At 38.6% G+C, this 17,703-nt stretch overlaps 1 protein-coding gene across 5 annotated transcripts in view; it reads right to left on the bottom strand.

The window, feature by feature from the left end:
• Positions 1-1,793: 1,793 nt before the first annotated feature.
• LOC104216209 (sister chromatid cohesion protein PDS5 homolog B) overlaps positions 1,794-17,703 on the bottom strand; it is a 39,066-nt gene continuing 23,156 nt past the window's right edge. For 4 of the 5 annotated variants that reach the window (XM_009766217.2, XM_009766238.2, XM_009766230.2 and 1 more), the window contains exons 27-31: positions 6,159-6,245; positions 5,026-5,054; positions 3,825-3,919; positions 3,022-3,092; positions 1,794-2,208 (exon numbers count right to left, since the gene is read on the bottom strand). In XM_009766217.2, the coding sequence (XP_009764519.1) occupies positions 2,176-2,208; positions 3,022-3,092; positions 3,825-3,919; positions 5,026-5,054; positions 6,159-6,245 (315 nt within the window). In that variant the 3' untranslated portion in view covers positions 1,794-2,175. The remainder of the gene's footprint in view (positions 2,209-3,021; positions 3,093-3,824; positions 3,920-5,025; positions 5,055-6,158; positions 6,246-17,703) is intronic. The other variant, XM_009766260.2, reaches the window with a different exon arrangement.

The raw sequence follows: 17,703 nt of genomic DNA, 5'->3' as shown, positions 1-17,703 counted from the left end.
GTAAAATCGGGAATAAAGTTACCCCCGATATTCCGATGAAGAAACGAGGAACAACGTGATTCGACGCTGGCTTGGGTAAGACCGAGGGTGCCCGGGGGTGGATGAATGATACGTTAGGAATCGAGCATGGCCAAACACCGGAAGAATCAAGCTCGAGCGAAACAAAGAATCGGGGTAAAAGGTAAGGCGGATAAATAGGACAAACGAGGAGCTAAAATATCCATCACCAACCGGATATTACGGCACGAATCACGCCCGATATTAACTGTGGATCGTGTCTTCTTGGGAAAAAAGGAAGGAAATAATTTTTATCTTATTTAGACTTGTTTTACGGTTAAAACTCCTCTACTATATAAAGAGGTGAACCTTTTCATTTTTTTGGACACTATTGGCAAGCAAATCAAAGCAATAAAGTTTACTGTTGTCTTATAGCAATTGTTCAAGTGTTCTTCAGTTGTTCATCCATTCAGTTGCAACTGAGCTCCATTCCGAGGGCCCTATTGAAATCGGTCTTTAGCATTCAAAACTAACGCCAGGCTTAACTACTTTGTCACATACTCACATTTGGTTTGATTGTTTTGTTTTATTTTAATTCATTTATTTGTTGTTCTTTGGCCATTCGTGTTAAACTAAATCACGTATTCTTTAAACAACGTACATATCTAATTGTTACTCATTTTAAAGGTAAAAAATATTTGTGATGGATAGCATTTGATAAATCATTAGTGAATAATCTTAATTTTGTTTTTAACTCAAACAAAAACTTTTATTAAGCTGAATCACAAATCAACAAGTTTACAATAAAAAGATCTAGCATAATTTCTAGATTATCTTACCAAACAATGAGCAAGTAGAATTATTTTTTAATCTTAATCTTAATCTTAATCTTGCTTTTTAATCGGTTTTACCGCGTATAACGCAAGCGAGCAGGAAGGAGTCCAAAAGAACGATATCTAAGTTGGTACTCTTTTAGGCAACTTTTTGTTTTGTCTACTATGTTCTCACTTCTCAGTCATAGCGGCTGAAAGTCCACTCCCGATGAATTGCAAGGTTTGGGAAGGGGGTGGGGAGGAGGGGGGAGGGGCGGTGCAGTACATGACATAATCATTAAGTTATCAACAAAATAAACAGGAGCCCCTGGTTATGGAAAAATCTTTGGTAGGGAGCGATTCCCCCGAATGACGTCCTACGCGGCACAAATCCGGATATAGTCGGGCTCCAATGCAGCTACCGAACACCGGATGAGAAACCAAAAAAAAAAAAACAGAGTAATTTAGTAGTACCAACTTTCGTTCAATTTCACATCAAATCCAAACTACTTGTATCTAAATTTGAGATATGATTTACGAGTTACAAGTGCAGAATCAAGAGAAATATATATTTTTAGCCGCTCTTAAAAATAATAACAGATAAAATATAATATAATTTTGCATGTGTATTATATACAAACAAAATATATATTTTATATAAATTTTGTATTTTACCCAAAAATCAACTTGATGAATCAACTATGCTTCAGGCCTAACAAAGCAAGAGACGACCTAAGGCAATCCAATTTGTCAGAACGCAATTTATTCCAATAATAATTTTGCTTATAAATAATTCTAAATTTAAGATATATTAGGATAAAAATAGTGGTTCTTTAAACCTCAACATGAAGAATTAACTCAGTTTTGTCTTTGTCAAATAAACAAACATATTCCGTTCAATAGAGTATATATCGTTACATGAACTAGTGATAAGTAGTTCAATCAACGCAACAGATTTATAGACTTAGAGAATGTCACTCAATCTTCTCGAAATCATAATGACATCCATTAAGATAACTTTCGGCAAATATACTTCTATAGTTTGGATCAGAAAGTTTCTTCACTTGTATGAGAAGACCCATCAACAGCTTGACACTAGCAAGCTTGTCAGATTAACATATTCAATATTTACAGCGACCATACAGGGGGTTGGAGTTGCACCATCTAAACACTAACTTTAAACACATCATCTCATTTAACTATTCACAACATCCAACCTCATCTCCTGCCCGAAGACAGCTATTTGCTAGAGGATTACTGATGAAACTTTATGTAATAAATCAAGTATGCCTGCTATGAGATGGTCAATGTCCAAAAACAAAAATTACTAACAAGCTAGCCCTTAGCTTATCTTTGTAAAACATATTCAACCTCTCCGACTTCGAGTCCTTCGGGCAATCTGTCATGCATCCAAGAGATAAATTTAGCCAAAAGGAGGAAACAACATTGACGGAAAGCATAAACCAAATAAGTTGGCAATCAACTGATAGAGGATAACGTCTTGATCCCGAACAACGTTTAACTACAAATAAAAGGTATTTTGTGGAGCAAAGCAACTGTGTTAAATAAGCAATTCACGGTGCAATAATTGACACAGTATTATACATAAAAGCTAAGACTAGGAGACCTAAGCACATCCCACATAGTACCAATGATACCTTTTGACTCTTCAACATGCTGATCGGAAAGTTGCTAATCTCTACAACTGTGAAGTCACATGATATCGACATTAATTTGTCTAAATACTTCCAAGTTTAAACAGATTAATTTCTTAGTTACAGTGTCTGACCTATGATTTATTAGAACGTTGTAGCATGCCTTCTTCAAGCCATCTCTATAACTCTGTCAATTATTTTGAGAAAGGACCTAGCAGGACGCCAGGACCTAGCTCTAAAGCTACTTCTTCTCTTTTCTATTTCTTTTTTCCTGATAAGCATGTCCAAAAAGCTTCTCACAGAAACATGGGTAAAACAGAAAAATATAAAAAAGTTGGTGGCTGGAAGGTGAGACCAAGTGGCTCTTCAAAAATGTCAGCAAAAAAGCAATTCTGTTAAAGAAGAGGGAAATAACCAACCGTTCAACCCAATACAGGTGATAAGAATTTGATTTGTGCTATTTTTCTTTCAGAAATAGCTACAATCATCTGGTTAAAAGGAAACAAAAAAGAACAAGATGTGCTAAAAGGAAACTAAAATAAAAAGAAGAATCTTACGGGGTCCTCATTCACATTAATGACTTCAGAAAGTGATGAGTCAACAAGAACACTACCCCGCTTCTTTATTTCTGCGGTAGAAAATGACAAGAATCATAGAACACAGTTAAGTCAGACCTGCTCTTCAAAATCCACCAGCAATAAAGTTCAAAGCCTTTGCTGAAGGAAAATTCATACAAATAGATGAAGATTTACACCCATACTAAGATTTTGCTTCACTACCATCAAGGTTAATGATTTTTATTTCTCGTCAACAAAGCTATTAATCAAGCTTAATAATTAGAGAGTGCAGCTGCATTAACAGTAACAATTTTTTTAGCAAGAAAATCATAAAACTTTTGGTCGGAACTCTAACTTAAATAGGATGCCTCCTCTATAGTCTCAAGTCTATACATGGCCTCATGACTTGTTGCCTAGCTCCATTTAAGGAACAAAGCAAAACCAGCTTTGAAATTGAAGGAAAATTAACCAGAATTGAAGAAAGAAAGAAGATGGCACATGGAGATAAAACTGAATGGATAAATAGGAAAGCCTAAAACTTGTCAAACCTGGTGCATCCAACAAGAGAGCAGAACTCAAGCAAAAAAGTTCTTTTTAAAAAGAAAAAAAAGAGAAAAAAGAAAAATTGACTTGACAAAATAAACAGAGAAAATTATAGTAAAGCTCTCGCATCACAGAAAGAAACTCAAGTATAACAGAAGACCTAGTAATGCTTCTTCTAATTGGAACAAGCTTAGGTTTCACTGTGAACAAATCTGCAAAGTTAAAGGAAAGAAATAACTAAACAGAGGTAAGATCTTTACCAGCTAAAGCAGTCTTTTTACTACCAAAAGTAGCTTCATCCTTTGACAAGTCAGCTTCTTGTTGAGAGACATATCCAATCATGTCACTACTTTTCCTAGGATTATCAAAAGAAGAGCACTTCTTATTATAACTACAGCAAAAAGCTTTTACAGGTCATAGCATCCACTACGGAACAAAAATGTGGAATTCAACCATAATATGAGAACAGTAGATGCTGCATGAGCCATGAGTACATGCATGAATAGCAGTGTGTGAACATGTTTTACATGACTAACAAATGAATACCATTTTAAAGGAGAGAAGTGAAAGAGTGAGGATAGATGAATGTCTACTTCATCTTATTTTTACCCTTTCTACGTAATACAGTAATATGTTTGACAATCTTAACCCAGCAGCACACAAGCTCCATAGTTTTTGCAGGGGTTGTGTCGATATAAGTTTGTCTTTAGCGAGGGACTATTCTAATGGACCCAAGTGCAGCCCAGCAGACAGATCGTCCTACATTCAAGTGAAACCCAGGATCCAGATACTAATGCAATCCTGATTAAGATTACGCAAAATGCATATCAAGACATCCAAATCCAAGGAAATTTACATAAAATTTGTTTTTGATAAAGTTTACATAAGACTTATTTGTGTGAATGATCTACCTGGTTTTGTAAGATGAACCCCTAAATTATGATGCTTCATCTACCTGGTTTTGTAAGATGAACTCCTAAATTAAGGTAAGTACCACTGACATGTTAAAGTGACTACTATGCAGGGCAAAAAAATCCTTATTAGAATCTCGAAGAATTTAGCGTCAAAGTGAAAATAATTAGAGTTCATCAAAAAAGCTTTCCTAGTTGGCTAATGTTATGACTGTGCCTTCTGCATAAAGTATGTATTTTATCATGCTTTTGTGAAATTATTGTGTTCAAAAAGATATCGTTCAATTTTACAACGTAATGCGTATCAGTTCATACAGTTAATTTTACAGGTGCTATTCATCAAGAGAGCAAGGTAAGTAGGTGATGCTTCCACTGTATCATGCTTCTTTTAGTTAGGAAAAGGAAGAACACTAATAGCAAGCAATTACGTTCCTGACTTAAAGCTGAGTGCAATTAACACGTCAAATGACTTTTTTTTTCTCGAAAAAAAAATGCAATGCATCACACAATCCTTCTCCCCATTGATATTCAGAAAGAAGTAACAGCGCACCAGCACCGTGATTGCAGACCACAGGAATCCTGCATTATTAGCTCAGCATTAGGGACCAAACCACATCGACCGGATCATAATACTAAAAAAATAATAAGGTACAGAAAATGGAGAACAAACTCGATATGACAATGTGATTACAGTGATTGGAGTGAAAAAGAATCTTCAATTGAGAATCAATAAAATCCTAATTCAGGTATGGGTTAAAGTGAAACAAAATTTTCAAAAATCTTTAGGCAGAGGCGAATATTCTTTTTTACTATCAAATCACGGAATTAAGCAAACTGCTTTGGTAATAACAACTGAATGAAAAGTTAAACTTGTTGACCACAATGCAAGACAAAATGTTAGGCCTTTAAGAAAGGTAATACAATCGAGATTCATGTTGTGGGAATGGAAGCAAGGGCAACAAAAAAGTAAAGTTTCTAATTCATGTCTGAGTTTTAGACACTCTTTTGAGTTAAGCATGAGAGTATTTAATATTTTTCTTAAGTATATAGCAATTAGTTTCAAAATACTCTGAAGGAAAACTTCAATTAGGATGTTGGGTTTTCGAGCAAATAAGCTACTTATTGGCAGAAGCAGAAGATTACAGTCAAATCCAAAGGTTGAAGAGCAAAGGAAACATTCAGAAACAACGTCACCAGCATTCTATCTTGTATTTAGCAGATTAGATAGTCACCAAGCATTACTATTTTTCCCACTTTTCTCTAGTTTTTTTCACGCTCATTTGTAATTGACATTTAAGGTCCTTACAATTCTTAGTTTTTACAATAAAGATTCTAAGTCTTAAATAGCATGCTAATCCACTTTGCAAGTCTACCTTACATGAACTCTACAAAAACCTTTTGCTATATTCAGTGTTGTTTGAGTATATGCATATATGATGGAATATGATACATATACATGACAGATATGAAACATGTTTATTAACCTATTTACTCAAATTTAGGAAAAGATCAAATAGAGATGGTGATAACTCATTCAACCCTGTTGCATTATATATTATTTCTTAGATCTTCCATTCAAGGTTTATTCATTAAAAACCCATTCATGGTTTGCTTCTTAAAAGCAAAAACATGAAACCTACTTCTGTGTCTGGATAAATTTAGCATTTGATGATGTTAGTATACCTGGTCAAGCAAGGAATGGCTACTTAAAGTCCCCAAAATCTCACTATCCAAACTGACAACCTCAGCTTCCCTGCTGTCATAGGTGATCTACACATGCAAATTTCCATTGTTAACTAATAGCAAATAAAATTTTGTCCTAGGTATCTGGGTGTTCAAATATACTTCAATTTGTAGGAGAAAGCCTTTCAGAAGTGAATGCAACCCGCGACTAAGTGAACAGATAGTATAGAATAATAATTTGGTTATAGCAAATATAATTCTATCTCAAGATACATGGATTGGTTACACTCCCCCTTTCCCATGATAATCCAACCACAAGTAGCTCATTACAAGTGAACATAAGTCCCACAATCTATCACCAAAAAAAGGAAAAGCATTATGAGCTCTAATATTGTACTGACAAGTTACCAAGCTCAGAAGCCAAAAACCTTAAATAAATCAATTCTCTCATACACAAAGAGTAATAAAGTAGAATTTACTTTTCCAAAGTCTTGCTGCATCTGCAAAAAGTGCTCTGACTTGGGAAATGTGCCAACTACACTCTCTCACTCCTAACTTTTCCGATGGCCTTTTCCGCCGGTAACTTAATTTCTTTTGTCCAATGGGAAGGAAATCTTTTTTCATAGCTGGTAATAAGTCTTTCGAAATTCTAGAAGATTGTGAAGGGATTGACAGGTGGTATGTGTGGATCGAAAGGGGCCATAGATTTTCCAGCCAGATTAAAATAGACGAAAACAATTTAAGATAAGTATGCGAACAAATGCAGCAAGCTTCACGAGGCCAAGGAAATCTGTATAGAAGATGGGGGAGGAAGATCCAAGCATACACTTATAGAGTTTACCAAAACTACAACATCCATGGGAGATACATCAGAATTGAAGCATGGGCAGGGGAAAGGAAAAAAGCTATCATTATTCCTGAAGTTTCTTACAACAGGGGATGGGGAGACATCGCAGGGAAAATATTACAATTTTTGGGGGAAGCTTCAAACTACAAATACGAGGAAATTACTAACTTAGGGGGGGGGGGTCCTTCTTGGCTGCTGCTGAAATACCCAAAAGACCATCTCTACAAGAAGAAGGAGAATCCTACACAGAGAATTCCAAATTTCTGGCTAAGTGCTTGTTAGGAAGCTTCAGTGATTCCTTTCACTCCAACCCTAATCCTGAAGTCATACAACAGTGGTTCACCAAAAGGTGGCAGGTGACAGTGGGCCTGAGAATCACCCCTTTAGCTCATAACCAATTGCTGTTCGAACTTCCCTCCAGGCAAGAGGCGGCTAGAGTAAAGGCCGGTGAATGGTTTTGGAATGGGAGACGCCCGTCTCTTGAGTGGTGGTCTCCAGAAGCGGGTTCTACGCCGGCGAGCGAGCAAGCTAGTCAAAAATGGTTAAAAGCATTTGGGGTCCCTTTGCATGGATGGACAATGAACAATTTCCGCTATATTGGTAACCAGTGTGGTGGCTTCGTCGGAATTGATGAAGATACGAAGCACAGATCTAATCTTCTTTGGGCTCGTATTTGCGTCCGAGGGGAGGAAGTTGACCACCCAAAAGAGCTGATTCTGGTGGTTGATAACATGAAATACAAAATCTCAATTATAGAGGATCAATTAATCAAGCTTGTTACAGAAGAAGAAAGGTCTAATGGGGTGAAAGAAAGGCAGAAAGGATCGAAGGTGGAGATGGGGAGGAAGCCGGTGGAAGACCGGAAGAAGGAGTCGCTGGTGGTGGAGTCTTCGAGCTTCTCCAAATTGGCAGTGGAGGAACCGGTGGATAAAAGAATTGGGCACAGACAACAAGGTTACTTTAATTCAAACTCATTTAATGAGTCACATGCCAAAGTGGGGAATCTGCCACGTAGGATTCCACTAACCCAACGCAATAAAAAGGGTTATGAGGGGAGTAGGAAGTGGGGTTGGAATTTGGACCACTCTTACTACTCAAAAGGCCCAAAGACAAAAATCACAAATTCCCATAGACCCAATAGGAAAATCTAGAAGCCTGTTGGGTCTCTTCTTGACCCTTGCTCAAGTCGTAATAGCCCACTACCATACACAAACAGATTTGACCCCTCTATGCTGAAATTGAAGCGGCAGAAGAAGTCCAACGTTCAGAGCCCAGGCCAGAACCCTTTGCATGTGATCCCACTCTGAAGCTGACGATGAAGCAGAGCCTATGAATCAGATAATACCAAGATCCCCCTCGATTAACCCTTTTGGAGTGGTAAGTAGCTCTGAAGCAGACCTCTCTTCTTCTGAGACACTGCCTCTCCCTTGGTATGGTATGGACCAACCAAATTCTCGAGAATTGGGAACTCCATCAATAATTGAAACTTCAAGATGGACCAAATCAATGTTGTTAAAAGCATGCAAGGTCTTTGGGGTTAATGTGGCAGGATTCGAACATGAAATTTTCGATATGATTCTTAGAATGGAGCACAAAAGACGAGCAAATCCAGAAGCAAAAATCATCAATCAAGACCATATCAAAAGGAAAGAGAAAGCAGTCTCTAGAGTTGGAAAGACTACGATGGGGCACAAATTACGAAGGTAGGAAGGCTGGGGAAAGGGACAGGCAATACAAAGCCTCTCTGGATGAAAATCAAAATATTAAGCTGGAATGTTAGGGGCCTTAACGAGGCAGAAAAGAGGAGCACAATTAAGTCACTGATTCATAAATGGAGAGCGGATATAGTGTGTCTTCAGGAAACAAAAATTGAAGAATGGTCTATACAATGGATTAGACAAGTTTGGGGTAATAGATGGGTCGACTGGGCAGTATTAAAATCAACGTGCAGAAGTGGGGGCATCATTGTTTTGTGGGATAAAAGGGTATGGCTGAACAGAGAGATACACCAAGGCCATCATACAATTACATGTATGTTTGACAGTGCATTGGAGGACTTCAGATGGTGCTTCACAGGGGTCTATGGGCCTCACAACAACTCAGATAGGGAGATCTTTTGGCAAGAACTAGCAGCCATTGGAGGAATATGGAATTAGCAATGGGTCATAGGGGGTGATTTCAACGTCTGTAGATACGAAAGTGAAAGATATAATTGCATAAGAAGATCTAGGGCCATGAAATCCTTCTCTGATATCATCCAAGAATTGGGAATCATAGACCTGCCACTTCAGGGGGCCCACTATACTTGGTTGAGAGATGAAGACTCACTCCAGGCATCCAGAATAGACAGGTTGCTCATCTCCCCAGAATGGAATGACAGCTTCAATGCAATCAAGCAAGTAGCCCTTCCTAGAGTTGTCTCTGATCACAGACCTTTGCGTTTGGAATGTGAAGATTGGGCAGCCAACCCATCATATTTTAAGTTTGATAATATGTGGCTCCAGGCTGATGGTTTCTTAGACAAAGTCAAGGATTGGTGGCTTGGATACCCAGTCGATGGCAGCCCAAACTTCATCCTTTTGCAGAAGCTTAAATGTCTAAAAAAGGACATAACAAGCTGGAATAAGGAATCTTTTGGCCAGTTGGAAGCAGGGAAGACTAAGACTCTAGAAGACCTAGCTCTTCTAGAATCAGCAACTGAAGGAAGATTGATGACTCAAGAAAAAGAGAAGTCAATGCACATGAAAATGGAATTGCAACAGATGGCAAAGGCTGAAGAGATTTCTTGGAGGCAAAAGTTCAGATGCCTATGGCTCAAAGAAGGAGACAGGAACACCAAATTCTTCCAGAGAATGGCAAACTCTCATAGAAGAACTAACTGTATAGACAAGCTGATGATAGGGGAAGACATCTGTGAAGATAGTGAGGAAATTAAGGCTGAAATTTTGAATTTCTATCAAGATCTCTACACTGAAAATGCACCATGGAGACCCAGTGCTAAGTTTGAAAACTTAGCTACACTCACTGCAGAGGAGAAGACATGGCTGGAAAGATCATTTGAAGAAGATGAAGTGAAGGCAGCAATTAAATCCTGTGCCCCTAACAAAAGCCCAGGTCCTGATGGTTTCACAATGGCTTTTTTCCAACATTCATGGGAGATTATCAAAGTAGACTTAATGGGGGCTCTTAATCACTTCCATCATCAATGTTACATGGTAAGGTCATGTAATGCATCCTTCATCACTCTAATTCCCAAAAAGAAAGGTGCAATAGAACTCAGAGACTTCAGACCCATAAGTCTCATTGGTAGTGTGTATAAGATAATAGCCAAACTCTTAGCAGAAAGATTGAAGACAGTGATAGGGAAGCTGGTTTCTGAGGAGCAAAATGCATTCTTGAAAAACAGGCAAATCACTGATGCTTCCTTGTAGCAAATGAATTACTGGATGAAAGATTAAAGAGAGGGACCCCAGGAATCCTTTGCAAGCTAGATGTAGAGAAAGCTTTTGATAAGGTCAACTGGTCTTACCTACTGAACCTACTGAAAAAAATGGGGTTTGGAGATAGATGGATCAAATTTAGCCTTACCACTGTTAAATACTCTATCCTAATAAACAGGTCACCAGTAGATTTCTTTTCCCCTCAGAAGGGAATAAGGCAAGGAGACCCCTTGTCTCCCTTCCTATTCATCTTAGCTATGCTAGGACCCAGCAGAATGTTTGACAAGGCTAAGCAGGAGCTGTGGATTGAAGGGTTCAAGGTGGGCAGTAACTCAGACCTATCAGTTTCAGTCTCTCATTTGTTGTATGCAGATGACACTCTAATTTTCTGTGGGGCTGACAAGCTTCAAGTCCAGTATCTCAACTTGACACTACTAATTTTTGAAGCTATCTCAGGGTTGCACATCAACATGGCAAAAAGTGTGATATACTCGGTGAATAAAGTGACTAATTTAGAGGAACTGGCTGGGATTATGGGTTGTAGCATTGGGTCTTTCCCAACATCTTACCTAGGGCTCCCCTTAGGAGCAAAGCATAAAACAACTGAAGTCTGGAATGGAGTCATTGAAAAGGTAGAAAAAAGACTGGCTTCTTGGAAAATGCAGTATTTATCAATGGGGGGCAGATTAATGCCGATTAAAAGTGTCATGGACAGCATTCCTATTTATATCATGTCCCTCTTCCCTATGCCAAGCAGAGTCAAAATGCAGCTAGACAAAGCCAGAAGATCATTCCTATGGGAGGGCAATAGTGAAGATCACAAGTTTCATTTGGTCAAGTGGTCCAAAGTAATCATGCCTAAGCACCAAGGTGGTCTAGGAGTTAGGGATCTACAAAAGCACAATAGGAGCCTTTTATTGAAGTGGTGGTGGAGGTAGGCTCAAGAAAATTCTTGCATATGGAAGAAGGTGGTGACAGCTAAGTATGGGAAGTTGGACAGCTGGAGCACCAAACAAAGTAGAGCTCCACATGGAGTTGGGCCCTTGAAGTATATCAACAACTTAAAACAGGAATTCTTTCAAGAGGTATACTTCAAAGTAGGGGATGGCAGATTTGTTAAATTCTGGAAGGATAGGTGGATCCTGCCCCAACCTTTAAAAGACACACACTCAGACATTTTCCAGATAGCCTTGGATCCAGACTCAACAATTGCATAGAATAGAGGGAACCACTCTTCAGAAGGAACCTGCAGGACTGGGAACTAGAGGAACTCTTTGATCTCTTCAGAATCATTGAAGGTTCTTCCATAGACCTTCAAACTACAGACAGGCTAAGATGGGGCAACTCCAGCAAGGGTATATACACAGTGAAGGCAGGGTACAACAAATTGTGTGCACCTAATGGAATGATTGACAATTGGCCATGGAAACACATTTGGAGATCAAAACTACCCAAAGTTATTTGTTTCTCCTGGATTGCCCTCAGGAATGCTACACTGACACAGGACAATCTATGCAGAAGGAGCATCCAACTGGTCAATAGATGTTACAAGTGCTGCAGCAATACTGAATCAGTAAATCACCTTTTTTTGCACTGTCCAGTGGCATCTGACATCTGGAACATGTTCTTAGCGGTTTATGGACTCAGTTGGGCAATACCTATGGACATTAGAGATGCATTTGAAGGCTGGTGCTCCTGGAAAGTTGAGAAATCCATCAAAAAAATCTGGCAAATGATCCCAGCTTGTATCTGCTGGAGTATATGGACAGAAAGGAATTCCAGATGTTTTGAAGGCATCTCAACTTCCACCAGCCGTTTGAAGTCTAAATGTCTAGTGAATTTGTTTAGTTGGAGCTACCTTTCCCCTGTGAATGATGCCATTTCCCTTTTAGATTTTATTAGCTCCCTTAGCATGGCATAATGCCTCTTTTGCTTTTGGTCTTGGTTAACTCAAGTCTTATAGGTTTTTTGTTTTTATAGAGTTAGCCAAGGACTCACACTTTGTAATTTTCTGGCATCTTCTTGATGCATTCAATGAAACATCTTACTTCATCAAAAAAAAAAAAGTAGAATTTACTATTTTCCTAAGACACGAGGTAGCAAATCTGTTTTCTTGCTTGTGAGTGCTTGACTAATTAGATATAGGAGTAGTTCTTTTTTCTTCTTTTGCTTCCTTAGTAGTCTCGTTTTTTTGTTAGAGCAAGTGCTTGCTAGGGCCGGGGCACTTTTCATCTTCATCTGAAACTAACAGTGTGTCAGGAACCCGGCCTAAGAGAGGTGGCCTCTCTCGCGAAAGATGGCCTAATTTCTCTTCTTTCTTTTTGATTTCAGCTTTCCTTTTCTCTTATGGATCCAATAGGCTATATGGTGGTGAATTCTGTGATAAGGGGAAGGTGGACTGAGGAGGGCCCATTGTTTGATCTACAACCCACTTTCTAGGTAGCACTGAGGACTGAAGTCCCTTTTCAGAAAGAAGTCTATGGGAATGCAAAAGTACTTAACCTTAAATCATGTCAAGAATAGATTTTCCTTTATTTTGCCAATTGGAAGACCTCCGAAGCCAATTATACTTTCTCAGAAGAATCCAAAACCGATTATATCAACAGTCTAACTCTAGCAACATCATGTAAACCTAGCCTACAATCCAGAGCCACCTCACCTAAATACAATTAGAATCCGTTTCACCAAACATATTTTGTCTAGCTAATTATCTTCTCAAAACAGTTGCATTGCAATCTATGAATTCATCTTAAAGTACAGGTCCCTCCAATTCTACAAAATCAGCAAAAGCCTCCTTGTACCAGACCTTATATAGCTAAGAAACATAGGCAAATCCTGTTAGGCTTTTTGATTGGCATTCATCCACCTACTTTCATAAGCTTAATAAAACAATCGTAACAGCAAACTTGCAAAGCTCAGTTTTTTAGGGCCCTCCTTAAAAGAATTAGACCAAAAGTAGATGTGACACTAGTTGAGAATGCTGATAGAAACCAGGAAACTTTTCCTCCTAATATACCCAGAGAAGGTTCTTCATTTTTGACTATTTATTTTTTTTGTTTTTTGAATTGGTAACTATTGTATATATTATAAAAAACAGTACATAGGTTGCACTGAAAATCAAATTTACATAGAGAGAATTTGAAGATATTCTAATTTAAAACCTAGCAGGATCCTAGTATGTCTATGATTGTCAATGTATCTTCTGTGTACATCTGTTTGCACCAAAAACAAAATAGAAGAATACAATTGAGTTTGATCTTCTGCAGTGGATTGCTTCTGTCTTCAAAACATCTAGTGTTCCTTTCCCTCCAGACTGTCCACCAAATACAAGCCGGAACAGTCCTCCATCTATCTCTGCTAGTTGCTTCAGCTCCAGCTTCTTCCCAACTATAAATGACATCTTTAATCCTGTATGGCATTGACCATGAAATACCCCTAAGACTAATAAAGATTTTCCATAGTTGATCTATAATCTTGCAATGTAGAAACAAATGGTTGACAGTTTCTGCATTTTCCCCACACAGAAAACATCTTGAACACAGAGATATTCCCCTTTTTATGAGATTATCCTGGGTTAAAACCGCCTCCTTTGCTAGTAGCCAAGTGAAGCAAGCTACCTTGTATGGAATCTTTGTTTTCCATATATGTTTCCAAGGCCATGTGTCTACCTGTTGATTATCATGATTCAAAATCTTATATGCATCCTTCACTCGGTAAACCCCTCTGTTGTGCCTCTTCCACCATATTGAATCCAAACCTTCCTGTAATCCTGTAAATGCTTCCAGCTCTTTGTAGAGGTCAGTTAGTCTTATTATCTCCCAGTCATTCAGCTGTCTTCTTAGAGCTATTTCCCATCCTTGACAACTCCTCATTTCAGCTACTGTCTTATGCTGGTTTTGTGCTAAAACGAACATATCTGGGTATCTTTCCTTTAAGCTTCCAATTCCTAACCAGTTATCATTCCAAAATGATGTGTTCCTTCCGTTGTTCACTCTTATGGATGAGTGATTCTTCATTATTGGCCAAAGTTCTCTGATGGATTTCCACACACTTACTCCATGTGATGTTCTGACTTTTTTTGACACCCAGTTGTTTTCTTCACCATACTTTGCTTTGATCATTTTGGACCATAAAGATTGGGGTTCTTTAGAGTACTTCCATAACCATTTAATTCTAAGAGCCTTACTTTGGTTCTTCAAATTCCTTATCCCCATTCCACCTTGTTTTTTATCCATTGTTAGCGTCTTCCAATTGACTAAATGGAAGACCTTTTTCTCCTTATTGCCTTGCCAAAGGAAAGTTCTTCGGAGTTTGTCCAATCTCTGTATAACACCTGCTGGAATTGGGAACAAAGACATCATGTAAGTAGGTAGAGAGTCTAATACTGAGTTGATTAGAACTAGCCTACCCCCCAATGATAGGTACTGCGATTTCCATCTTGACAACTTCTTCTCACACTTTTCTATGACTGAATTCCAGATTTCTTTTGATTTGGATCTTGCACCAAGAGGCATCCCAAGGTAAACAGTTGGTAGGGACCCAAGTTCTCCTCCCAATATCTGAGTCAGTTGCCCCATATTGTTAACTTCATTAATGGGAAAAATATTGCTCTTTCTCCAGTTAATGTGTAATCCTGATACTCCCTCAAATAAAATCAAAATGATCCTTAAGAATCTAAGTTGGTCTTTTTCAGCATCACAGAATACTAGAGTATCATCTGCATATTGGAGATGTGTGATCTCTAGATTTGTAGCCCCACTCCTGTTTACCTCAAAACCTTTAACCCATCCACTGACTTTAGCCGTTTTGATCATGTTGTTTAATCCTTCCATGGCTATGATGAATAGAAAGGGAGATAAAGGATCACCTTGTCTGAGACCTCTGTGTGAATAAAAATAACCTTTAGGACATCCATTTATAAGAATGGAAAATTTCACAGTAGATATACAAAATTTCATCCATCTAATCCATTTTTGCCCAAAACCCATTTGTTCTAACATTCTTAGTAGGAAGCTCCAGTTCACATGATCATAGGCCTTCTCGATATCCAATTTGCATAAGATTCCAGGTTCTTTCTTTTTTATTCTTGAGTCCACAGCTTCATTAGCAATCAACACTGCATCAATTATTTGTCTTCCTTTGATGAACGTCATTTGTTGAGCATCGACAATTTTCCCAACCACCCTCTTAAGTCTTTCAGTTAAGACTTTTGCGAGCAGTTTGTAGAAGCTCCCTATTAGACTGATCGGTCTGAAATCTCTCAATTTCTTTCGCACCTGTCTTCTTTGGAATCAAAGCTATATATGTTGCATTGAAGCTTTTCTCAAACATCTCCTGTGAATGGAAGTTGTTAAAAGCCGCCATGATATCTTCCTTCAGAATGTCCCAGCACTTTCTGAAAAAACCCATTGTGTATCCATCTGGCCCTGGAGCCTTGTCACTTGCACACATCTTCAGACTGCTCAGCACTTCTTGTTCCTCAAAATTACTCTGTAAAGACTCCCTGTCTGATTCAGAAATGCTTGAACTATTTTCAAAATTGACTGTTGGTCTCCACTGTTCAGGTTCTGTGTAAAGCTCCTTGTAGAATTCTATGATCTCGTTCTCTATTCTTTCTGGATCCTCGATTACTTCATGTCGAATCATTATTTGGTCAATGTTGTTGTTTCTCTTGCGTGCATTTGCAGTCCGATGGAAAAATTTTGTATTCCTATCCCCTTCTTTGAGCCACAAAGCTCTTGATTTTTGTCTCCATGCCAATTCTTCATTCTTGAGTTGCACCTCAATCTCCATTAGAGTGGCTGCTTTCCTGACTGATTCCTCCTCTGTCAACGCTCTTAGTTGTTGCGTTGTCTCAAAATCTGCTAGTTGACTTAGCAATTTTGATTTCTGCAGTCCCAAATTCCCTTCGTAACTTCTACTCCATCCTTTTAGCTTGCCCTTGAGAGCTTTTAACTTGCAAGCTAAAATGTAATCAGGTCTTCCTGAGAATTCAAAAGATCCCCACCACTCTCTAATTCTATCCTCAAAGCCTTCCACATTCAGCCACCAATTTTCAAACTTAAAGTATGATTTAGCTTGTTCCCACGCACCACAGTCTAGAGCCACAGGTGAATGGTCCGAAATCAACCTTTGTTGGATAGATTGCTTGATATTTCTGAACCTTACATCCCATTCTTCTGAGATGAGAAATCTATCAATTCTTGAAGCCGCTGTATGATTGTCCCTTTGAACCAAGTATAGTTTCCTCCTTCAAGTCGAAGATCTATTAACTCCATATCTTCTATACAATCCGAAAACTCCACCATCGCTCTGGACCTCCTTGAACATTCCCGTTTTTCAGAAGGGTACCTTGTAACGTTAAAATCGCCACAAACCGCCCAAGGACCTTCCATCAATCCCCTCACTGCACCCATTTCTCTCCATACTTTTTTCCTTTCTATTCTACAATTTGGAGCATACACTCCTGTTATGTGACATTGAAAATTCTGTAGAAGAGCGTCAAACTTACACGTCAAAGTGTATGCACCAGTCTGTAACACCTCCCCTTTCCATACTCTGCAATCCCATAACAACAAAATCCCCCCTCTCGTGCCGCTAGCTTCTAAACAAGCATACCTCACCCATCTACCACCCCATATTTGCCTGACTATTTCCTCGATATCCCCCTCGACTTTTGTTTCTTGCATGCAAATAATGTCTGCCCTCCATTTCTGCACTTGACTTTTTATTATCTCCCTTTTCTTCTTATCGTTTAATCCCCTTACATTCCAGGAAATTACTTTGATCATCATATAGAAATGATTGATAGATCTCTTCCCCTACTCCTTTTTCCATCACTCTTGAACTTGACATCGAACGAGGTTAAACCTTTTAATTCCAGTGATCCTTTGAATCTTTATTTCTTCACCTCCAACTCTGTCTCCACCCTTCTTACCTGTCTGCAGCTGTCAATTTGCATTAGCAACTCCAGTGCTTCTTCTTCATGTCCTTGAAAATCTACTCCAAACATTTTCCCCAATTTGATCATATTTTGGTGGACCCATATTGTTGCATCCATGTCTTTATCCAGTGATGGAATGTGTTGCTGAACTGCTATAGGAATCACCTCCTCGATTTCCCACTCTTGAATAGAGCTAAGTTGTTTTAGGTGTTCCACAGTGCTTCCCACATGTTCATTCCCCATCTCTAAGTTTATGCTTTGCTCCCCTTCCTTCTGTTCCGATCTTGCCCAATCTGCTCCTCCATCCGACTGATT

The sequence above is a fragment of the Nicotiana sylvestris genome, chromosome 6 (assembly GCF_000393655.2).
Source record: "Nicotiana sylvestris chromosome 6, ASM39365v2, whole genome shotgun sequence".
Classification (NCBI taxonomy): domain Eukaryota; kingdom Viridiplantae; phylum Streptophyta; class Magnoliopsida; order Solanales; family Solanaceae; genus Nicotiana; species Nicotiana sylvestris.
This window is presented reverse-complemented; position numbering and strand designations above follow the sequence as displayed.